Genomic DNA, 24,308 nt, shown 5'->3' with positions numbered 1-24,308 from the left:
GAACTGTTGATAGGAGATGAACAACTACCGGGTAACTGACCAATCAGAATTGATAAAAAAATGTTTAGAAAGAAATTATATTAAAGAGTAGACACAATGAGACAGTGAATGCAATTGAGAGAATTCCAACTGCAACTACAGCAACAGCAATTGAATATTTTCTGCATTTGTCACTGGATATTTTTGTTTTTTCTTCCTCGGCTCCTTCTTTTGTGTCGCATTCTCCTGATTCAACTTCAATCAAATCATCGTGATCCGTTTCCAAATTCCTCACTTTATGTTCCATTTCATGGAAGTGATTGCGTGCGCACCCGAAACAGAATGTGTGCTCTCCGCTTTCACGTCGCTCATCCCAGTCGACATAGTTTTGAACCAAACAAGTTGGACAGTAGTACATTCTGCAAATAATTTTGAATATCAATTAATGTGTTATGTCAATGGAGAGATTCAAATAAGTAATTGACTAAAAAAAGAAGAATGTTGGTAATAAACCCACCGAGATTCATGACAACTGCATTTCGGATTTCTCTTCTTCTTCTCGAAAACCGACAAAAGTTCCAAATTAGTTGGAATCTCTGCAGTCAAATTGATTGGGGTTCTACACATTGGACAAGTATCCTCATTATTGAGCCAGTTCTCCAAACATGCATAACAGAATGTGTGCCCACATTCGTCAATTACCTTCGGCAGACGTTCGAAATCATCTACAAAAATTAGAATTAAATAATTTAATGAATAGATATTGTAAACTTACCGAAATAATGGAAACAAATAGCACACTCGAGACGGGATACCATTCGTCTTGACTATTGAAGACAAATGAGAACGTGGATACAGGGTGGGCCGAGCAATGCACTGAACACAGCTGCGAAGGGTACTACGAGAGAGAAAGAGAGAAAGAAGACCTCCTTATCGATCGTTCATTGGGGGTCACGATATCGGGCGGTGGTCCAATTAACAGCTGGTACTCGTTTTGGGGAAATGACCGGGGAAAAGGTTCCATGTACTTTTAAAACGGAAATGAAGAAACAGAATAGGGAGCGATTCAATTTATAGGTGAGGGAAAGTACAGTAACCTGGAGTATATTTCCTCAATAAATAAGTTCGAAATTATTCTCATATCTCATTTTTCTGATAATGGATATCTTCATATTAGGAGAGAATGGAAGAAAGCAAATGATACTATATTGCCACGCACAATCTTTTAACAAAAATCAACTGTGTGGTTTGATATTGAAATGGTCATGGAAGCATGTGAACTTTGAAAAGAAATTCATTGTCACAGTCTATCAGGAAAACTATTGAAGACGAAATGGTAAGTAGCAGATTCTCCTCTTGAATCCATCATAATCTGTTTGATAGTTCCCATACTCGTGGTTGTCATCAGCTGTCAGTTGGTCATTGATTCCCATTCATCTATTCGGAATTCTTTATGTTTTGATTGCATTCAACTTCCGCCCATCTTATAATCCAGAACGGTCGTATCTCGAAGATTGGCACTGTACATTTTAACTTGAATAAAAGAAACCAAACAGTTCAGGTATTCTTTCTTGGTTATCAATCACAAGCAGGTTAGTTCAGATTACCGTAACAACAGAAGTGACTAACGTAACTCAATTAAAATTAATTTTGGTTGACACAGAAGCAACGTTCATTACTACAAACATGTTATTTTGTTCAAATTCACTTTTCCTTCTTCGTATTTGTAGGAACAGATCTCGGATTGCTGATTGCACTTGATGGCTGTTTTGGTGCAGGTGATTTTGCAGTGTTTTCTTCTTTTTCTTTCTGTATATGAATAGAATCAATTGAATATTTTTCTTTTTTTTTCTGAAATTACTTTGACATTCATTTTCCGAAGACGAGTCTCCTTCTGATCAGACAATAAACCATTTGCATTGTCGAAAAGTTTACTTGGCTCTTTGAAAAGTTTCATAATTTCACCTAACATGGGATTATTCGGTGGAATTGAACGAGACAAACACACTAAAACAGATGAGAAGTATTTGAATGAAGAGAATTCTACTCACTTTTAACTTTGGGATGAAGATCTCTACTTGTCATTTCTTCCACAGCTATTTTCAGTTTCGCTGCCACTTGGCGGAGTCGTGAGTCGTACTGAAACAGACTAAATTTACAGGAAATAAAAAGAACCCTCAAACCCTTCCAAATAGAAAATAAAAGTTGACAAGTCCAAGAATTAGGTTAATCAAGGAAAGTATCATATTAAAGACTCCTCCCACAATGAGTGTACTGTAATCGCTAGTATTTACATGTCTGATTGAAACAAAAATTTACTTGAATCGATAGGTTATTGCAAAATTGACTACTTTCTCTCTATCAAAAGCAAATTTCTGTTTTCCAGTCACTTTGATAGGATCTACAGTTGGAGATGCATTAGTTTGAGCTGTAATTATTGAAATCTTAAACTTTGGATCCATGATCTTGGACTCGCCTTCGACAATGATCAGAAATAGTTGAACGATGAGAAGGATTTTAGTGCATTTGCTTATGTTGCATTCGACCATTCTTCTCATTTTGAATTTGTTCAATAGGAAGTAACACTAAACTTCCAAAATGTACTTAATTTTTATCTGTTTGGAACACGTTACGTGCAATTCTTGAGATAAAAAAGCTGAAACTCCCTTTTAATCTTTTTTGACTTGAAACGTGGGGAAAACTTTTTGTCACACGTTGTAAAAAGCATTTCTTCGTAGGTTTATCAAAAGTTTGTTTTCAGAAATTGAGTTTTTTAGCAGATCTGCTAGCAGAGCTTTCCGAAACGAGAGATTTATTTGTAAGTTCATACTGAAAGTATCGGTCATCCTCTTAAAGAGGCCGTCTGTCCAAATTTTGAGAATAACTTTCAGAAAAGTATTTAAATAGTGATTTTCTATTCAGCTTCATAATAATATATACATTCATATGTGTTGGCCAACAAGATGGCTCACTAATAGTATATTTATTAGCTAGCTATAGTACCAGTCAGTGAGCCGTGTCAAATATTTTGGTTACCGCGTTTTTATGCAACGCAGTAGAGCACACTTGCGTTGTCAGTAAATTGTTGGAGGCCCTGCAAATTCCGTGGAAGAAATTTTCTGTGGAAAAAATTTTCCGTGGAAAATGGGCGGAGTCTGTTTCGCAACGTAGCCGCGCAGTTTTTTCCCGAATTAATTTTTTTTCAGGCGAAGGAATTTCGCTATAATTTTTTCACAAAAAAGTAGCGGCACCCTCTAAGATACCGGCAAAATTATAAAAATTATTCGCATTTAATGAAATCAACCAGTTTCAGTCAGCTAACGATTCAGGAAAACTGCGCGGCGATGTTGCGAAACAGACTCCGCCCATTTTCCACGGAAAATTTTTTCCACGGAAAATTTCTTCCACGGAATTTGCAGGGCCTCAATTGTTGAATTTTGAGACAAGTTTTTATTGTCGTTAATCACTGAAAATAAAAATAATAAAACATTTTTTAAATACAAACAACTCTTAAATTTGTATTTTCCTCAATTTTTTTCAGATGACCTCTCTAATTGTTTTATTTTCAGTTAATGCCTTGAGCCGAATACGGGTTTTGAGCCAAGAAAATGTCGGAACCGTTTGATTTTCGGATTGATATTGATGAATCGCAAATAAATCCGAAGGAAGTTCCTTTCTGGTTAACGGTAGCTTCCGTTATACTTTTCTTGGCATGGGGAACATTTGTAGTTCTGTTTTTCTCGAGGATCAGTGCTATATTCTTCACTTTTGTGATTGACAAGTAAGTAATTTTCTAGAGGTTTAAAAAAACAACTAGTATTTCCAGATATCTTCGGCTATCCAAAAATGGAATCCACTTCAGGATAGGAGGAATATCCATCTCAGGCTTACACGCTGGAAAGATTATGTTCCGAAATGTAATATATGATAATGGGGATATGACAATGAAAGTGAGCGATGGACATGTATTGTTTAAATATTGGAGATCCGTCGAACATAGACATCTTAATCTTTCAACGTGAGTTTGCAAAATGTTATGTTTCAACTTGTGATATTTCAGAAAAAGAGCATCTAGGCTACATCTAGTTCTGCACGGGTTACATGTAAATATCTACAATAATTTAACGAAATATACAGAAATTGCTCGGATTCGTAGATTTGATTGGTTTTTCGAAAATACTAATATGAACGATGCAAAACGACCACAGAACAAGCCACCAGATACGTAAGTGTTAACTCATTCTTCAATGTTTTAATTCTTTTTCAGTTTCAGTTCACCACCATCTTCTGTCTGGGAAAACATGTGGAATCTTCTAGGAGTTGTACACGTTGAAGTGTCGGCTGGTTGTGTTCTTGTTGGAAACAAATATCTACCGTATGCACTTTGGACGCGCTTTGAAAATCTAAACAGTGTGTTATTTTGTTAAAATGCTGTTCAGAAACTTAAGTTATTAAGGTAAAACAAGTGTATCAGAATCAGCAAACGATCGTGCTTTGTTAACATTTGATGGCGAAACCGAGAACGTGGCCATATCTTTAGTGAAAAACGAACAATTTCAATTTACTGCAAAAGATAAAGAGCCCCCAAGAACGACTGGCAATGACGGATGTCCTATTCTACGTTCAGCATCACTTGAGTTCACTTACAAACAAGATTTATTGGGTAAATCTTTTGGATTATTATAAAGGTTTTCAATTTGTTTTCAGGTTACGTGACAGATGATGAACCACAAAGTATCACATCAAAGTTACCTCTGTGGTCTTCCGAATGGCGATTCGGGAACAACACCGTCTTGTCGTACGGTCCATGGACAGAACAACAACGATTCCTAATTTATTCGTTTTTCTACCCTCCTGATTATCAAAATGTGTCACCAACAGTCATGCCAACGAGAGGACAGAAAAGAATACACATAAAACATGATGTGAAAGTTATTCTGACAAAAGAAACATGCATGGATATTTGGTTCATGAGGGGAGAACAACTTGAAAGTATTAGAACTCGATGTGGAGCTCAGAGCAGTCTCGATGTAAGTGTTTACTATCGAATTTAAGAAGTAGAGCCATGTATTTCAGTAATGCCTGAAACATAAATTATTATTTTCAGATGTCTATTCTGTGGATTACAACTGATAAAGGTTTCTATTGGAATATGAATGCCGAATTTCTGAAGTGAGTGTTCTAAGCTTTCCATGTTTATAATTTAATTATTAGTTTTCAGCTTCGAAGCCACTACATCACTGGTGTTTACCAAGCTTCTTACATGTCAAAAGTTCAATGTGAATGGTAGTTTTGTCTATCCTTTGACATGGAATGGAGAACAGTCATGGACGCTCGATTATACATTCACAAAAGCTGTTGCTTGGTTTGTCTGGGATCACAAACGGCTTTTCACTGATCTTATCAATGATTGGATTGGTGACGAACCTTCAGATATATCGAAATTCGTCCCGTTTCGTGTTCATAATCATATGCGAGTTGTGGATAGTTTCGAGGTGAGTACTCATTTTTATACTTCCTTGTTTTTCTTCTAATGATTGCGCACGCGTTCAGGTGATTCTGCTGCTGAATGAGTCAAACTGGGTGGATACATCTGATATGAATGCAGAAAACGTTGAAGTAGCTATAGTTGGAGAGAAACTTTCATTCGATTGTGAGCTTCCATTCGTCGATTTCTTGCCACAGATACAATCAATGAAGTATGATTTGAAAGGAGAAAAAGGTGTTGCAATGAGAGCAAAGTGAGTATTTCCGAGTCTTTTTTCTTTCGTTTCAATCCTATTTTTCCAGGTTCCCTCCTGATTCTGCCACTGAGCCAATGCGAGCTGCATTATTACGACTTGCAAGATGCAATTCGTACGCTCCACCTTCCAATCATGGAACTCATTCTCTCGATAAAGACACATGGTTTGAACTGTGGAGAACAGAACTAGTGAAAATGGATTTTGACCATCGTTATCGTCCTCTAGTTGTCAAATCGAATATTCCTTCAGATATTCCATTCTCAGTTCTTTCCGATTACCTACCCCCGCCAGCCAATCACCCATGGGATGTGAGTTACAGCTAGCAATTGAGCACTATTGAAAAATTGTCTTAATAATCCAATATTACAGCTCGAACCTGATTTCCTCGGTGTGAATATTTTGATTGAAGGAAGTGATGTCAAATTCACCGGACTTTTGGTTAAACTCTTATTCGAACTCAAAAACAATTACTTCGGTTGGTATGATTCTGTAAGTAAAAAACATACGTAATTTATCCGAAAAAGTAGAGTTTTAGATAACATCATTGGATGATGAAACGAATAAAATCAGTGACCCAGTGAAGTTGAAAGCATCGTTTGATAAAACCAATGCTAATGATATGAAACCAATTGAATATTTCCGAACAATGGATGTTGATGTTACAGTGCGTGTGTGCAACATTCGTGCAGAAATGCTCGTTTATTCACCAGCAGTCGATGAAGGAGCTGAACCAGAAAAAGTTCCAGTTGTTTTTGTTGAAGAAGTTGCAGTTGAAGTAAAGAAAACAAAAACTGAAGCCCTCATTCAAGTTGGAGTTAGTCCGGCATGCGCTTATTTAGATCCATCTAGTACTGGAGCAGGCCCCGGATGTATTACACTTTCTGGTTTCCAGTTCAGGTTGGTAGAGTAAAGTTAGATTCATTAAATTTTAAATCAGAGCGTTTGGAGTTTGAAAAATTCAGGGGACACGCAATGTATTCTTCAAAGGACGTGGCTTGGAATATGGGACTTGTTGAATACGGCTGGATCATGGAGATTCTAGTCGGGGACATTGCAGGAACGCTCGATTTCCCTGCACACGTATGCCAAACTTCATGTCACTTCATCTATAAAAAGTTGTTTACAGGCAATCGTGCTCCATCAAATAATCGAATCTCTTCTCATTTTCGTGATATCTCCAGATGATGCAACCAGAGTTCCTGATCGTATGCAATTTTGTCAACATGGACAGTTAATCACGGCTTGCTCAATAGCCGGAAAGAAAACGAATGAGTTGTTAGGACCATGTCAAACGGAAGAAGAAATGAAGTACCGACAAATCAGAGTATCTGTAGATTCGGTTAATTTGACATTTGTGGAGGAGAAAACTATTCTTCAAGTGAGTATAAGGCTCATGTGAAACTGGAATCATCGAAGTTTGTTTTCAGGTAGTTGCAGATCCTGTCCGAGTCACTGTGTGTAATGCTCACGAAGGACGTTTCACCGAGCACGTTTGCGTGAGAGTACCTGGAATTTCGATTCGTCAAGCTGTTCGAATAAGAGAAAAACCAGAAGTTGTATGGATTGAAGGAGCAAATGCCGCTATTGAGGGTATATCTCTCGATATTGAAGTGAGATTTTCAAGTTTGAAAATGTTATCAACAATCTTTTTTCAGCTGCCTGTCTCGAAAAAGGCTTCTCCTACGATAGGGAAAGATCGTCTTCATTTCGCGAAGCTACATGATGCCGATACCAAACGATTACATTTTCTCTGGGAAGATCATTCAGTCTGGGGTTGTGCTTGTTTTGGAAACACTTGTTTTTTTGGTGATACTGATGAAATCGGATTATCCTTTATGGAGACAATGAAGAAAAAGAAATTCTTCGTTCCTGGCATAGAGAGGAATGCCGAGAAGCAGCCACAAGTTTTACAAAGTGTAATTTTGAAAAACAAGTCGATGCTGAGCGAGCAAGAACACATGTTCTATAAAAGACCAAACAGAAGAGATACAACCATTAATATCCGGAAACAATCAACAGATGACACTGAATCATTCCATTCGGCTAAATCTCAGCAAGCTCCTGGCCTTCGTATACTCCAATCTATTGATATGACAAGCAGCTACGCGAAGTTTGTGGACAATGTTAAAGTTGAAATGCCGTCATCCGTGACTGTTCCAAAGTTTGGAGAGCCTGGAGCCATTCTAGAATGGTGTCAAGCTCACCCAGCAACCAAAATTACTCACGTAAGTTGATTTATGATACTTGAACTAATTTTCATAACTAGGTTTCCAGGATGTTGCAACAAAAGGCGTAAACGAATTGAGATTTCCTACAAAGACTCAGAAATCCAACAATGCATTCAGTGTCGTTGATAAAAAAGAACCAGTTGAACAAGAAGTGGAATACGGTACTACTCGAGAGGTTGTTGGCAAGCGTCGTCTTGCTATAAGTGGAGTTGCCGCAACATCTTTTGATGTGTTTGTAACTCCCATTGGAATTGAAGGAATCGAACGGTTTATCACAGCCGCAAGTCACACCATCCCAGCTATCAACCCATGCATTCTTGTACATATTTGTTACCGGGAATGTGTTCTGAGGAAACACCGGCAACCTCTCACAGAAAGTTTATTCGTTGATGATGAAAATGGTGAGTTCAGAAAATTGACGGTCTCCTTCTGAAATGGCTCATTTTGTAGACTCTGATCATCTATCCGAAGTTGATATAACTGTAGATCTTCCTCGAGTTACAATTGGATTGTTTCAATGTGGTGTCAAGAAGAATGTTTTCAAGACAAATAGTACTGATCACATCACTGCTAATATGGGACTATTTCTTATTGATCGTGCTTTCATACAATCGAAGCTTCCAAGAGATACTATTGGAAATGCATTCTCTGCAGACAATTCGAATCTAGCCAGTACATTGTATCAACTGAAAGGTAGCGCTATTACTGTTCAGCTGCTACAACTAACGAACCGAGATGCGCCGGACTTCGGGAGTAGTGGAACCTCTTCTACGCCTAATAACTGGGATCAATGCGCGATCTCTCGAAGAATGAGCAATTTGGAACCGAGAGTAATGCTTGACTTCAATATTTCCGACACTTCGATCATTCTCGAACGACGACCTGTTATCGTTCTGGTCCCAGGAAAATCGACAACCACAAACACTCCAATAAACTCTCCCGCTTCTGCTCCTACACCTACACCCACACCAGTCAACAAAACATCGATGCTTATGTTGACACCGGCAGTCGGAGCGGAGACAATTCCAGTGAAACGGAAACAAAGGATTCATTGCGAACACTATCTCAAAGCGGAAATAGGATCAGTCACAACTTCTCTTGTTATGGCTCGTCCACAAGAACTGACTGCAGGCGACGAGTTCCCGATTTATGAAGCATTAGCTCCAGTTATGGTGTCTTGGTTGAGTGTACTGGATAACTTTCAAAGAACTGTCGACAAGACGATACACATTTACGAATGCTGGAAAAATGTTGCCATGGTAAAAATTGTAAGACTCGCCTACGATGCACCGGAGAAAAAAGTGGATGTAAAAATAGGAAAAAATAGAATGGAGACGACAAGAGTTCTCGCTGCACATCAGTCTTCTTGCCCTTCCTGTTTACTATTGAAAACACTTTTCCGATGGTTCGCTTATGCTGAGAAAGCTCCGGATGCTATAAAACATCGTCTTGAAATTCGACCCGAGTTCGAAGTAGAAGAAACAAGAAAAATAGCTCTGATGTCGGTTCTCAGTCATTGGCAGCTATGTGTCTCAAAACAGCTGAAACTTGCTTCTCTCGAAGATGCACACAAGTTCAAAGTGGCTCGATCCGAAACAGCATTATCTGCTCTCGTGCGGAGTGAAAGAAGAAGAGGGAAGAAAATTTCAGTGAAGAAGATTCCTAATAAAAGAGAGACTCGAGTTGTTATGGAAACGAAAACTGAACAGTAGGTTGTTTTTAATCCATTTCTCATTTCTCATTTGGTTTTTTTAATGCAATTTCATTTTTTTCAGGCCAAAAGCAATACTAGGAAAAATGTCTCCAGCTCCGTTCATAAATAAATTTCGGAAGCAAGCTGGCGATGAAGAGAATTCAATTAAATATCTCGATGATTTAGTAAGAATTTCAAAACCATTCAATTTTTTCAAATATTATTTTTAGGAAATGCAAGAGCTCGGAACCGGTGTGAAATCGTATGAAGAAGATGATGACGAAGACAATCTGCAGTTTGATGATGATTTCGACGTGGAGCCTAAAATAGATCATAAAGTTGATTTGTACACGTGGATGCGAAATGCTCAAAGAGAGTCTACATTGCGCCGAAGGAAACTTGCTGGAGGGAATGAGGCGATACCAGTTGATCTAAATGCTAGTGGAGATGTGAACAATATGGACATTCAACAAAAAGCTTATTACTATAATATATACAGATGGGCACAGCTTCAGTGGACTTCACTCGATAGTATTGACAGAGATTATTGGCATTTGGAGTATTCAATTGATCTGAAAGAAGTTGATATTCGGATGATGGCTAAAAGCATAAAGAGTTCAACCGATCATTCAAAGCAGTTTATAACACCCGCACAGCAAAAAGTGATGCAGCTTCGAGGAGCAAGAGTAGATGGTGGAGTCATATGGAAAATGGAAAGAGACGAGAGAAAAAAGATTCCACTACACGGACAGTACAACGTTAATTATAACGCTACAGTTGAAAATATTCGTTTTTTAATTGGTATGGCTACAGTGTCTCTTGCAAAAGAACTGTCATTAGTATTTCGAGTCGCAATGGAAGCCAAGAACGAACTGAAATTGAATGCAACAGCAGAATCGGTAAATTTAGTCATATAAAAAAGTATCAAAAATTAAACTTTTGACAGACTCCAAGGAATGAAGTCAAAGTCTTTCCACCAGCGAACACGGGATACGATCTGTCAGCTGAATGGGACGAAAAAGTGTTGGATATGATACGAACATATGAAAAGAATAAGCAAAGAAGTGCCACCACAGGAATGGAGAAGGTGAAAGTTATGGTGAACGGAAAGACGGTTGTTTCGTCAGTTGTTCTGGAATCGGTTCTCAACGATCTATACGTATCTGTCACAATATCTCAGATTGATTTGACCCATTCTAAAAATCCAATGCCCGATGTCCCTGTTGCTCTTCAAACGTCTGTTACGTTTTCCACTGCTAACGAAGAAAAGAAAAATGCTACTTTGACAAAGAAGTCTCTTTCTTCCACTTTCAAACTTGATGATTTGACAGTTTCGATAACGTAAGATTAGAAAAACAAATTAATTCAATTACTTTAAAATAATTTCAGAAAAATGAAGCTGACTCTATCTGAAGCCGACAGCACAAATAAGAAGTCTGATATACTGCGTTGTACTCTTAATTCTAGCTTTTTCAATATCCATACGTGAGTTACTGTAATTTCTTTTCGAAGTTTCGATTGTCATTCATTACAGTAAAATCAGAACTCTCGGATCGGCAAAAGAAGCTAATCGTTCAAGCAACTCTCTCGTCGCCAACAGCATTGCCACTACAGCAACATTACGATTAGGAGCTCTGGATGGAAACATGCCGATGGCTGCTTATTCTTTACATGATGTCGTCATGAGACATGGAAAAGAATTGGAGCAACAATTGAATCGCCTGGCTGCTCAACCTGCATCCACTCCTTTGAGCAATTCAACACCATTCCCAATTGTCGATCAACCACTTCTCACAAAAGTGACTGATCCCAAGCACATCGCTAGTGCTGAGCCGTCAGTTGGCAATCTTAAAGAGTTGAAGCCATTTGCAACTACCCCTGTATCTCCCGCAGTAGCCTATTCTACTGGTATGAAGATCAATGGACATATGGCTAGGAAAGTCCCTGTTGCTGAAATTACTTTTAGCATTGAGCTAACAAGTATAGAAATGAATATTCAACTGCTTCCAAGTCTTCAAGCAAAGTATAGGATCAACAGAGCAACAAGCAACGGCATAACTGGAGTGCAAGCAAATTGGTCCATTCTTCTGGACGAACACTTTTTCGAGTTCTGTGTTACTGGCCAAGGCGGGAAGACTGAAACGTTCAGGCTACTGTTGCCTTCTGTGAGATCCGACGGAATCTACCAGGCTGAACAAGGGAACTCGTCACACAAGCCAAGTACTGATAAAAAACTCATTTATCGAGAAGGAGGCAGTCTTCAGATGTCAGTAGTTCTAGGAAGTGTCAATCATACATTCACAACCGAGTTGTTGAATCAGTTGATGTTTGCAGAACATTCTTTCAGAACAGAACTCACTGCACTTATCAACAGGTAAGATTGTTAGCTTCAATTAAAGTTATGGTAATGGCTATTATTACAGAATTCGGTCATCTTCTTATGTGTCAAGTTCTACTAGATCTCCGATGAGCAGCCAATCTTCGAACGACCGTGCTAACTCGACGGCTAACCTGAAACTCTTGCTGCCAGCTCAAAATTTGGCTCCAGTTCATGTTGAAAAATCTCCACTTTTATTTTCAATCAAAATTCGGACAAAGAATGCATCGAATAGAGAAAAGGAAAAGAATGAGAAAAAGGAAAAAGAGCGAAAAGAGAAGGACCCGAAGACACCGAAAAGTGGAAATCTTGGTGGCACTGATCAGTCCTCTTCATCGGTTCTAGAGAAATCAACACCATGGTTGCAATTAACTGCAGCCACTCCAACACAAACTGCAGTGCGCCTTACCATTGACAGTCTGGAAGGAGAACTGACAAACAAATGGGTTGTGAAAGAAGAAGGATCAAAAGAACGGATATATGGAAACGCAGTAATTCATTTCAATGCTAAACTGGGACAGAAAATTGATGGATCATCAACGTCCGATCTTCAAGAGTTTGCTACGTTCATGACTCAAGTGCGCGTTGAAAACAAAGAGCGAAACATGTTTAACAGCTCATATTCCTACCACGTGTCATTAAACCGTCCGATATTTTTGGTGAAGGCTGCTGCTATTGACAAAGCTATTCTACTATGGCTGAACTACAAAAACACATACGATTACTGGAGAAACGAACGTGAGAAAGTAGTTCAGGAAAAGACAACGAAAAAATTGTCAAATGCTACTATGTTTTCACCAACTCAGATAGCAGAGGACGCCGATATGAATCTGTCGTTGGCTATCAATAACGGTATGTATATGTGTATGCCGTTATATAGCCACGATGTCACCGAAGGAATGCCTGCTCTAGTTTTATCCTTACAAAAATCGAATTTGTCTGTTCTTGTGAAAAAGGAACTGACTTGCAAGGCTTCATTCAATGGATTCAAGTGCTCGTTTATTGACGATTTTGATGAACAAGCTCTAACTCAGAGTTTTCTTGATGCTGCTCACAGTGATCAATCGAATTGTATATTTTTCCCTGAAGGAACTTATCAACTATGTTCGAAGGCCGAAGCTTCTAATGGACCGGCAAAATGGGTGTTAAGTGTGTTTGCTGAAATGCAAGGAGTTGAAATTGATTTGGATACTCGTATTGGAAAATTGGCAAAACTTCTAGTTAACACATTCTCCATGATAGGAAAAGATGATGACGATGATATGTCTTTATGGGGAGATCAGCGAGAATTGGATTCAGATGAAGAAAAAGTAGAAGGCGCTTCCGAGTTGAAGAAATTGAAAGCAGGAGAAAAAGTTCCATGGATGGAAAACAAAATGCACGAGCATTCGAGAGCAGTGTTCGAATTAGCATCTCGAGGAGTTTCTACGAAATTGATTGAAGCTGAAAAGCATAAACTCCGGCAATATGAGTTGATTAGATTCAAGGCTTTCCGACGAAATATGGTTGAGAAATTCAGAAGAGGAACAAATGCCAGCAGGCAACATACGGTGTGTTTTAAAAGATGCTTCTCTAGTTATCGTATCTGAATATCAAAATCTCATTTTCCAGGAAACGCCTCCACCGCCTAATCGTGCTGGATCTAATTCTAGACGGAACTCATCAGCTAAACCAACAGTTTTGACAACCTTAAAGGAGGATGCAACGCAAGAAATCACACCTTCAGACAGCGAAACTGTGAATTTCAACTTAGACGTTAAAGTGAATATTGAATCTGGAACGTGCACAGTACGGACAGGGAGAAAGGAAGGTTCAATGCAGTTAGGTTTGCGTGAGTTCAGCTCATTACCGGAACGAACAGAATATGATAAAATGTTTCAGCTGGAATAAGAGAACCATTGAAGCGATTGAACTTGGGAGCGAAGGATATCAAAGCAATGTTTGAACCACAGATCATCACTACAACAACTTTCAGTATTCCGAGTGTGGAAATCAAAGCTTACCACGTTTCTGATCCATCCAGTCGAACTGCAAACCAATTCAGTCATGGTGGCAACGAAAAAATATCGAAACCTTCAGCTCGAGATGCAGATAAACTGCACCGAGATTTAAACAACAAATCAAGGTTCGGTAACACTCACATTAGTGGAGAAAAACCACCTGCTCTGTCCTCGAAACGTGGATGTTTCTATATTTTCGTCGGATTGGCTTCTATGCCTAATGAGACTGTTGTAACTCCTCATCTGGCCACTTATCTCGAACAAGTTCTGGAACCACTCCCACCTTCTGCAGTGTTCCAATCTCAAAATAACACAAGAGAAGCATCTGTAGTTGATGATGGAAAAGGAGAAGGTAGTAATTAATGTTGGCTTCAATAAAAGTTTAAAGTAAATTTCCAGCTAGCAATGAAGTTCACAACATTGTCGCAATGGACACTGCAGCATTTCCAATTGACTTCGTATTCTATTTAGATGTGCAAAGTTCATCAATTCGTTTTGATGGAAAACAACCAACTTCACGAAGTCAGACACAAGCGGATTGTGTTCTGACACTACCACGACTCACATTGGAATTGACATCAAAACGTACTAAAGACAATATTGACAATTATGTCGGCGGAATCCACATTTCTGGACAGTTCAAAGGTTTCATGTTGAAGATTTTCAATCCACTCGAACCGGAGCTTGATACATCAAGAGCTCTCCAGCTCTCGTTGGATCTTCTTTCATTTGTAATCTCGAGAAACAAAAATTCCTCAACTGAACCAGACAATCGTGTTCGAGTAAGTCCGAAAATCGTTTAGATGTTACAATCTTTTGCTTTTTTCAGTTCGTGTTTTCATCACAAATCAGCAAAGCTTCATTTGAGTACAATTTCCGACGTCTTGGAGAGCTTATTCAGTTCCCAAAACCATGGTATCGAGCTGCGATTGCAAGACGTGTTTTCTTCGGAGATCAGGCTGCACCCCGACCAAGAGATGATGCAAGTGACATAACAGGAACAACTAGAAGCCGCTTCCCAACAGACCCGAGGAGTTTACATCCACCTGCGAGTACGGCTAGCACCGGTTCTGGGAGTAACATTCCACATCAGAAAAAACCATGGACAGCATTGGTACTAGCAGCAATCCAATGGAATGAATTTGAAGTAACTGCGCACATGTCAAACACTATGGGGAAAACAACATGGAAAGCCACAAAAGGACTGCTATGGGGCGATGCGAAGCTAAATTCGTTGAACGAACGAGATGTCAGCATTTCGTTTGTACTCGGCTCTAGCGAATTGTGTGCGAGAGATGGAGCTATCAGTGGAATTGTCAAATTGAATAACTTGAAAATATCTGCTGATCATTCATTATCAGCTGATGTGAAACGGAAACCCAGAAACAAAGCAAAAATTCGACTTGATTGGATCACAGCAAACATCGAGTGGATGAGTCGACGAGTATTGATTGCTAAATGGAGTGGACCTTGTGTTCGAGTGGAAGACTATTATAAAGGAGTTCAAGAGAACGATCAGGTATAATAACTTCTTCAATTCTCAATCTTTATTAAATAATTTCAGATGGTACTATGTAACCTGGGAATGGAAGTGAAGTCAGCATGGGATGATTTACAAGTAGTTATTACCAAGACTACGGTAGACGACATTGCTGCTATTGTGAATCGTTTGATTTCCTTTTTTGATGTAAGTGATAATCAAACAATTACAGTGTACTTATCGTTTAAAAAGTGGGAGCTTAAAAAATTGGATCGAAATTCCGGAGAATGGTTGTACCACCTTCATTACATTTTTCTCACCGCCTTGATTTCATTTTTATTACTTCAGGAACAACTCAAAAACTCACGTATTCTTCTCGGAAACTTCAACGCTACTACGAATTCGAAGAAGCAACCTCTGATTCCAGCTGAAACCAGGAAACCAACAACTCATTTCTGGGAGAAAGTTTTAGATTATATGTCTGAAATGCAAATAAATGAGCAGCTGATGGGATTGATGGAACGGGAAGGTGCAAAAGTAGGAGGACACATGGAGCTGAAAGCGAAAGGGATCTCTTTGGTGCTAATGAAAGGAGACATGAACTCAGACACGTGGGCAGTATTCCATCTCCGGGACGCTTGTATTGAATTCGATCCAGAGGCACGGATGAACTTTTTGGATAATACTGCCCAACAAAAAATTGGAATTCTTCTCAAGCAGACGTTTTGTCTGAAGCTTGGATCGCGGGATGGAAATCAGTCTGAAAATCGAGCGAATGTGTGTAGAGTTCAAACCCGATTCAACAACTCAAGCCACTTGCAAAAAACAGATGAAATTTTGGAATTTTTCATAGGAGACGTGATGAAAACAATTGGATCAGGACAGACTGAGAAGAAGAAGAAGAATGAAGTTGGACCAGTTCAGTCTCCGAATTCGGAAAATGAGAACACTGCAAAATCGCCGACATCAATGAGCTCGTTTGGTAGATTCAGGTCTCCCGCATCTTCGAAGGTAGGGTTTTAAGGATGTACCTGTTTGTGCACATCTTACAAACATTTCAGACTAAACAATCGGGAACTGCAACAAATCACAATGTTATGGAGTTGTTCCAATTCCCCGGCTTGGAAGCGACAATGACATCTCACCAATTGAATGGTGTCGATGATGGAGATAAGTACGAGACAGTGTTCCAGGAACCAATGGAAGTTTCAACAACATTTGTTTGCGACTTCTTCAGTGAGGTAGCCATCGAAACAAACTTCAATGCTCAAGTCTCATTTCTACCCGAGCTTCTCAAAAGCTATATAAAAGAGTCTCATAATTCCTCTTCATCATCTCATTCTACTCACTCGTCTCCTGCCGTATCTTCCAGCAAAGAATCTATCACATCTGAAACGAGCAAAGACCTTCGAACATTTATTTGTAAAGAATGGAAGGTGGAACCAAAAGTTCGATTTATCGATCGGATCAAGTGGACGCCTCCTGTTGTAGATGAAATTTTGAAGAAACTTCAAGTAAATAATATTAATGGATAATTCACGAAGTCTATTTTTTTCTTTACAGATATTCGACCATCGTAACACTATTCCAAAAGTCATTCAGCGAGCTGTGCTCGATCCACTTGATGCAACTCTTGCCTCTTCAGTTATTGCAACTTTACAAATAGTTGATAATAAAAAGACTATTCAAAAGTTCAAAAAGGTGCAAACCATCGAGATAATAAAGATAAGCATTTAATTATTTTAGAGTCGAACTGATTCGATTGCACCGACTCCAAAGAGACGAGACAGCCGTCGTTCCAGCAGCGAAGAAGTCTCTGTTCAAATAGACATTCCAGACATTATGGCCAAAATATACAATGCTTCTTCTTCTTCTTCGAATTCTAAATCAAATTAATCGTCATATTTTTGTATTAAATGTCATATTTTTATTTACTAGCCAATTGCTGCTGTTTATAATATTTTATTGTCTGAATTACGGTTTTTCTTACTTAGTTAGAATAGTTCTCCTTCCACAATCTCAGTAATCTGCTTCTGTGATTATTCGTATTGCCTAGTTGTGCCTATTTTTTTTCAATTTACTTATTTTTCTGTGGAAATAAAACTATTGAATGCTTTATTATGATCTGAGAATGAAGTTCCTCGTTCAGTTCAGGACGTTTGATATCTTATGAAGATCCACAAGCAAATGCAGAAAGAGTTTGACTCTGACCCGGAACACTGATCCTCCATTTAGATCCTTCACACTTGATTGTTCCTTTTGTTCCAACTTTACTCATTGGGGTCACAAATTCATTTCCCTGTTCGTTGTAATACCAGACATCAGACTTCGGTGGGCACTTGATAGAATATTGATTTCCTGAACCAGAGACAGCTTGAGTAGATGAAACGAAATCACAGAGTGGGCAATTGACCCTACGTGGTAGATAAATAGTTGAGATACTAGGGCATCCTCCTGTAACAATTAAACTTTTAATTTCATGAACGTCTATTAAAAATCTTACCGAAAACAGTTGTAAAAAAGATAGAAGCGAGAAAAATGATCTTGAACATTCTGTGTTTGATTTCAAACCAAGATCATTTGACCGTCTCCTTTAATATGGTTGATTTTTTTGCGAACATTCACTCCGCCCATTGCGAAGAAACTTACTTCCTTCTAATGACTGATCGATGTTCGAATCAAGAGGAAAAGAGAATGGGAGAGCTTGTGTAGGGTACTACGCAAGTACTTATATTTCAGTATCGAAGCTGTATGAAAAGGGATCGGATCACCATCACAAAAAACTGATGTTTGATGTTGTTATCAGCAATTCGTATTGTCATGATATCAGTCATTCACTTGGTTCAATGAACTACATTTTGTTCACAACTGCATAATAATTTTCGATATTCTTGATCCCATCGGATGTATTCCTAGTTGAGACTGACTAACTTATTTTCAGAAACTTCCATTCCCCGTTCTGAGTTCCTTTGTTCCAATAATCATGCCGGTCGCAATTGTCACTGGTTAGTTTGACCAACTGTGAAGGCTCCGTTCTAAATAGCTCAACAATTTCCTCAGGAGCCAGCTCTGGAATAGGACGCGCAGCAGCTATTCTGCTTGCAAAAAACAATTATAAAGTTTCTTTGACTGGAAGAAATGTTGCCGCGTTGAATGAACTAGCTGGACAAATTGTGAGTGCTGGAAGTGATAAGAACGATGTGTTAGTAACTGCTGTCGAGCTGGCTTCCGATGAAGCACCAAAAAAAATTGTAGATGCAACTGTACAACACTTCGGTAGAATTGATACATTGGTGAGTTAATTCTTTTTTCAAACTATTGATTAACATAGTTTCAGATCAATTCCGCTGGAATTCTGCGTGCTGGTCCAGTTCTCGAATCAGGAATTGAAGTTTACGATGAGTTAATGAATGTGAACGTTCGTAGTCTAGTAAGACTAACACGTGCAGCTCTTCCGCATATTATTTCGACAAAAGGAACTGTGGTTAATGTTAGCAGCATCAATGGTCCATGTCCGGTATAAAACTATATTTTTGGGAAGATACGATTATGTTGTATTCCAGTTTCCGAATGTAACATATTACTGTATGTCCAAGTCAGCTGTCGATCAATTTACAAAGTGTTTGGCTCTTGAAATGGCACCGAATGGAGTTCGTGTCAATGCTGTCTGGTAACTGATACTCTACTAGTCAACCCATAACAAATACATTTTCTAGCCCCGGGGTCACGGTCACCAATCTTCATCGTACATCAGGCCAAGATGAGGCAACCTATTCTGCGGTAAACTGTTGTTTATGACCTTGACAACATCTCTCTCATTTCTTTTTTAGTTCTTAGAACGCAGCAAAACGACACACGCTCTCGGCCGTCCAGGTGATGCCAATGAAGTCGCCGAAGCAATCTACTTTCTTGCCTCCGAGAAGAGTTCTTTCACAACTGGAGAACTTCTTCGTGTAGATGGTGGTAGAGGAATCATGCACCCGCGCTAAATTTTTCAGTTTTTCTTTTTTCAGTGTACACATTTTGCGATTATAGCGAAAATCAACGTAATTTAAGCAATGAATATATATCCTCATAAGTAATTGTTCCGATTATTTTTTCCGACAGTAGGCTGAGCGGTTCCATCCTTTTCCTCGTTGACAATGCTTTTTCTTTTTTATAAATATTCAAATTCAGAGTTATCAACTATGCCAGTTGCTATAATTACTGGCGCTAGTTCTGGAATAGGAAAAGGTACTGCACTTTTGTTTGCCAAAAATAAGTACCAACTTTCACTGACGGGAAGAAATTTGGATGCATTGAAAGAAGTTGCAGCACTTTGTGTTTCAGAAGGTGGTGTAGATCCAAATGATGTGAGAAAGATAATTCAAATTTCATGTTAAAATATTATAAAATTCAGGTTCTGATAACTGCCGTTGAGTTGAGTTCAGACGAAGCGCCAAAGACGATTGTTGATGCAACAGTGCATAAATTCGGGAGAATCGACACATTGGTGAGACATTCCATAAGATAGTTTCACAGTCGCAAAGTTCATAAAAGGCCCAGATTTATTTCGTTGGGGCATTGCGTAGTTATAGATTTCAGGTCAACTCTGCAGGAATTCTACGATCCGGACCAGTACTTGAATCCGGAATTGAAGTTTTCGATGAGTTGATGAACGTGAACGTTCGTAGTTTAGTTCGATTGACTCGTGCTGTTCTGCCATATATAATTTCAAATAAAGGAACGGTCGTCAATGTGAGCAGCATTAACGGACCTTGTCCGGTATGTGTCAAAAGTAACATTCAGAATATTCAAATAATTCATTTCAGTTTGCTGGAGTAACTTACTATTGTATGACCAAATCTGCTGTTGATCAATTCACCAAATGTCTAGCTCTGGAAATGGCTTCAAACGGTGTACGTGTGAATGCAGTATGGTGTGTATACATTGATCGGATTTAATAACATCCTTGAAAAATGTGTTTCAGTCCTGGTGTTATTGTTACAAACATTCATCGAACTTCCGGGCAAGATGAGGCGACATACGCTGCTGTAGGTTACAATAGTTTTTATAAAATTACTGGAAAAGTTTAGTTTCTCGAAAAAAGCAAAACAACACATGCCCTTGGTCGTCCTGGAACTACAACAGAAGTGGCTGAGGCAATTTTGTTTTTGGCTTCGGATAAGAGCTCTTTCACTACTGGTCAACTTCTTAAGGTCGATGGCGGTCGTGGAATTATGCATCCACGATAAATTTTCATTCATTTGAGCTCCTTATTTATTATTATCTTGAGATCAAATTGTTAAATATTTTGCTCGGAAATTCCTCACAGTAAACAAGTTTCATGACGTTTTTTTATTACAATTTCACATGACTCGAAGCATTCGCTTATGTGATATGCCTTTTTTTATTTTATACCTACTTTTAAAGATGGTCTAACCACAAAACCGGAGTTTTCAACAATACCGTTTAGTAATGTTTTTCTGACACTTTTGAGATTTCAAGAAAATGATTTTTCTGCAACCTTCTCTGAAATTTGAATCCATACATAAATAGTTTATTGACAAAAAGCTGAATATGGCTTTGAAAAATTCGTTCCAACGTTTTTAAATAACATTCCATAATACAAGAGAAAAAATGTTACAGAGAATAAATACACAATTTCAAGAATCCAAACATTAGTTTCTATTTAGCATTGTGATAGAGAAGAGAACTGCATTATTCGGATGGTAAATAAATTCTGGAACGAGAAATGAATTGATGCTTGACAAATGCTTGCGAAACTCACTCGGTATAGATTTTTTTCCCAACTTTTTTGGCGACTCTGAGACACTTATCTTGTTCTTGTTCGTCTATTTGCTTGCAAACAGGGATCTCATATTCATCTGGTTCAGGAATTCCGAAAAAACTGTAAAATAACTTTTTTTTAAAGAACTCGTTTTCGAACTGACAATTTCATAATCGGTTGATCTTGTTCATCTTGGCGAGGGTTCTCTCTAACTAGGTGAGGTCCCTCATAGTTATGGTAAGGCGCCTCAGGTTGTCTTGGTTGTCGTGCGTTATCGTAGATTGGTCCTCGTGGATTACCGTAGATTGGTTCTCGTGGGTTATCGTAGATTGGTCCTCGTGGGTTACCGTAGACTGGTCCTCGTGGGTTATCGTAGTTTGGTGATCGTGAGTTATCGTAGATTGGTTCTCGTGGGTTATCGTAGATTGGTCCTCGTGGATTACCGTAGATTGGTTCTCGTGGGTTATCGTTGATTGGTCCTCGTGGGTTACCGTAGACTGGTCCTCGTGGGTTATCGTAGTTTGGTGATCGTGAGTTACCGTAGACTGGTTCTCGTGGGTTATCGTTGATTGGTCCTGGTGGGTTATCGTAGACTGGTCCTCGTGGGATAGGATTTCGTTCTTCGCTTCGATGAAGCGAAGAATTGAAAACGCCGGAAAGGAGTTGACCATTGCCATAATAAAGATCATGAGAATCTTCATCGTCATCATCATCGCCACTATCGTCGTCTCCGTTCGGGTCATAGGTTTGATCAAGATAGTGATTTGGTTCAGAATTTCCGCTTGTGTGATTAAAGAAGTTTCTAAAGTCGCTACGTTTTATAACAGGCTGTGATAACCTGAAATGTTCACAGAATTACAATTACTGCAGATGAGTTTTTGCTTAGTTTATGCCGATCTTACACTTTCGGTATGTTAGGGTCTCTTTGATCAACGATACACGGCTCGTGAACGGGTGGTCTGAAGTCAAATCTGTGTAGTTTGTTGGCCTTCATGATTTGGAAAAAGTGATGACTGAAAATTATTAGAAAATTATTTTTCCAACTGTTCAAACCTACATTAAACGAGCGTTGTGTGCTTTCGCACAATAATACTTTTGAGGCACTGGTGCTCTGTCGTGAAATTCACAAAATAGATTCTTGTCGCTGTTGGGGATTAGGCAGTTCAAAAAGAACTGATGTTTAATATCATCATCACTCCATCTTTGGGGTGACGTCCTCATAGGTGTGTCCAGAATTATACTGGCATAATCTTGAATACTTATAAGAGCTTCAGCGATCTTATTAAAAGTTTCTCTAGCATTTGTTCCTGTGTATGCAGCCAAATTTTTGATCCCATAGTAAACATAATTAAATTGGTTTCTATCGCATAGTATTTTGGCACAGGCATTTTTAGTGAGAATTTGTTGGAGCCAAAGGAATACATCATGTGGATACTCTCCTTGTTGGTGACCATATTTATCCACTCCAATCATGGAACCTGGAAGTTTGAAACATAAGACGAACTTGAGAAGTTAAAATTCTAACGTACTATGAAATTCCAAGGTGTAATCATCCTCTGCAGTTGGATTCTCTCCGAAACACCACTCATTGTCGAATTGAACAAGTTTTGAAGAGTTCTCTACGATCCCGTCTACCAGATCGAAAACTGTTACTGATATCTCGGCGGGATAGCAGCAAACTTGATTAAGACTGGTCTTGTACGTGAATGTAATTGGGAACACAGAGATAACCAAGAATTGGAAGGTTTTCGTAACAATTGGATTTCCTTCTCTGCCTTGATACAGACAAAGATTGCTTTCCAATGTCGACTTCGCAGATTTCCTTTGAACGTCACAGAAACAATTGAGATCCTCTTCGAAAAAAATTTCTACTAGTTTCCGTGGATTCGCGATGGTTGTTTGAGACCTTTCTTGTTCAAGCTTCTCGCGATGTTGTCTTATAATGTTATGAGAATTGTGAGGATCGTTATGTCGTTGTTCCCTTACTCTTTTTGATAGCTCCTCTTTACATTTCTGAACAATAAATTCGTGGAACAAATACGGTTTATTTTTCTGACTAACCTTCACAAGTTGAGGATTACTGTTGTGTGCATGAACCAGAGCTTCAAGTTCAGATTTTTTCTGGAGATCCAATGCTCGGAAAGCCTATAACGCAAGAGTACATCGGAAAAGGTAGAAGAAAAAATATTGGTTAGGAGTTACAAAAAAACTTTTAGGTAGTGTATAATATGTTAGGAAATTAGGTTTTGTTGTTTTGAACACATTTTCCGGATAGAAGCTTACATCATACAACTCTGTCATTTTTGCCTTGTGGTCACTGAGTTTGTCGTTGAACTCCTCCTTATGTTTTTGACGAAATCTGGAAAAATGAAGAATTTTGTATTCATTTCTTTAATGTTTGTTTTTACAATCTTCTTCCACGATCATGTAAAAACTCCATGTAAAGATTTTTCTTCCCATTCTGATGTCTTGCTACTGATATTCTGTTACCATTGTTTGCTCGTCCAGCATTCATCGGCTGACCATTTTGTACTCGGCCGGATTCTCTGCAAAATAAAAAGAGTGTGAAAGACCGAATGCGATTTGATGGCTTCTGTGAAAACATTTCCAATTTATCGGAGTTCGCGAGAATAATGACCGTGTATGCCGCTCAACTGGAGTCAAAGTGAATTACCTTTGGTAAGCCGACCAACCGTTTTGGGAAGGCATGATGAGGTTTAGTACAGCCCTTGTTATAAACTTCGGAGTTTCACCTGAAAAATGTTTTTCAGTATAACTGAAGAAGTGCACCAAAAGGAAAACGAAACGAATTTTCAAATGTTAAGAGAAAAAGGCACGAAGCACATGTGTTCATCGATTGTCTCCGTGTTACAACATTCACTAGAGTTCTCCGGAAAAAAAGTTTTCAGCGAATCGGAGTGGAACAGCTCCGCCTCTTTTTTAACCAACCAATCCTTGAAATCGTTATATTGGTGTAGAAAAATTTGCAAGGGACTAGGAAAAACTAGGCCTCCTTGAAATAGGTATTTTCTCCAAG

At 38.7% G+C, this 24,308-nt stretch overlaps 5 protein-coding genes across 5 annotated transcripts; 2 read left to right on the top strand and 3 right to left on the bottom strand.

Annotated features, from left to right (window-relative positions):
* Positions 1-64: 64 nt before the first annotated feature.
* GCK72_002144 (uncharacterized protein) lies at positions 65-797 on the bottom strand (the record flags this gene model as incomplete). Its single annotated transcript, XM_003114804.2, has 3 exons — positions 65-398; positions 497-704; positions 755-797. The coding sequence occupies 3 exons, from the start codon at positions 795-797 to the stop codon at positions 65-67; spliced, it is 585 nt and encodes a 194-aa protein (XP_003114852.2).
* Positions 798-1,683: 886 nt separating this feature from the next.
* GCK72_002143 (uncharacterized protein) lies at positions 1,684-2,528 on the bottom strand (the record flags this gene model as incomplete). The annotated part of the gene is made up of 4 exons (XM_053723281.1): positions 1,684-1,788; positions 1,841-1,986; positions 2,031-2,118; positions 2,370-2,528. 4 exons carry the CDS (start codon positions 2,526-2,528, stop codon positions 1,684-1,686), a joined length of 498 nt encoding a protein of 165 aa, XP_053591926.1.
* Positions 2,529-3,587: 1,059 nt separating this feature from the next.
* On the top strand, positions 3,588-17,397 carry GCK72_002142 (uncharacterized protein; the record flags this gene model as incomplete). The annotated part of the gene is made up of 33 exons (XM_053723280.1): positions 3,588-3,760; positions 3,806-3,997; positions 4,040-4,204; positions 4,247-4,389; positions 4,436-4,642; positions 4,687-5,009; positions 5,087-5,151; positions 5,201-5,474; positions 5,533-5,720; positions 5,770-6,031; positions 6,093-6,212; positions 6,259-6,620; positions 6,686-6,803; positions 6,850-7,101; positions 7,151-7,333; positions 7,379-7,948; positions 7,998-8,352; positions 8,402-9,659; positions 9,727-9,829; positions 9,875-10,543; positions 10,591-10,985; positions 11,034-11,129; positions 11,179-12,018; positions 12,068-13,571; positions 13,633-13,852; positions 13,903-14,373; positions 14,421-14,803; positions 14,851-15,540; positions 15,586-15,708; positions 15,850-16,512; positions 16,563-17,015; positions 17,065-17,202; positions 17,248-17,397. 33 exons carry the CDS (start codon positions 3,588-3,590, stop codon positions 17,395-17,397), a joined length of 12,108 nt encoding a protein of 4,035 aa, XP_053591925.1.
* Positions 17,398-17,668: 271 nt separating this feature from the next.
* On the bottom strand, positions 17,669-18,053 carry GCK72_002141 (uncharacterized protein; the record flags this gene model as incomplete). The annotated part of the gene is made up of 2 exons (XM_003114637.1): positions 17,669-17,955; positions 18,005-18,053. The coding sequence occupies 2 exons, from the start codon at positions 18,051-18,053 to the stop codon at positions 17,669-17,671; spliced, it is 336 nt and encodes a 111-aa protein (XP_003114685.1).
* A 431-nt stretch (positions 18,054-18,484) lies between these two features.
* GCK72_002140 (uncharacterized protein) lies at positions 18,485-20,735 on the top strand (the record flags this gene model as incomplete). Its single annotated transcript, XM_003115039.2, has 12 exons — positions 18,485-18,506; positions 18,562-18,794; positions 18,839-19,018; positions 19,065-19,171; positions 19,218-19,281; positions 19,332-19,464; positions 19,678-19,853; positions 19,901-19,993; positions 20,086-20,265; positions 20,313-20,419; positions 20,471-20,534; positions 20,577-20,735. 12 exons carry the CDS (start codon positions 18,485-18,487, stop codon positions 20,733-20,735), a joined length of 1,518 nt encoding a protein of 505 aa, XP_003115087.2.
* Between the last annotated feature and the right edge of the window lie 3,573 nt (positions 20,736-24,308).

This window comes from Caenorhabditis remanei, chromosome I, assembly GCF_010183535.1.
Source record: "Caenorhabditis remanei strain PX506 chromosome I, whole genome shotgun sequence".
NCBI lineage: Eukaryota > Metazoa > Nematoda > Chromadorea > Rhabditida > Rhabditidae > Caenorhabditis > Caenorhabditis remanei.
This window is presented reverse-complemented; position numbering and strand designations above follow the sequence as displayed.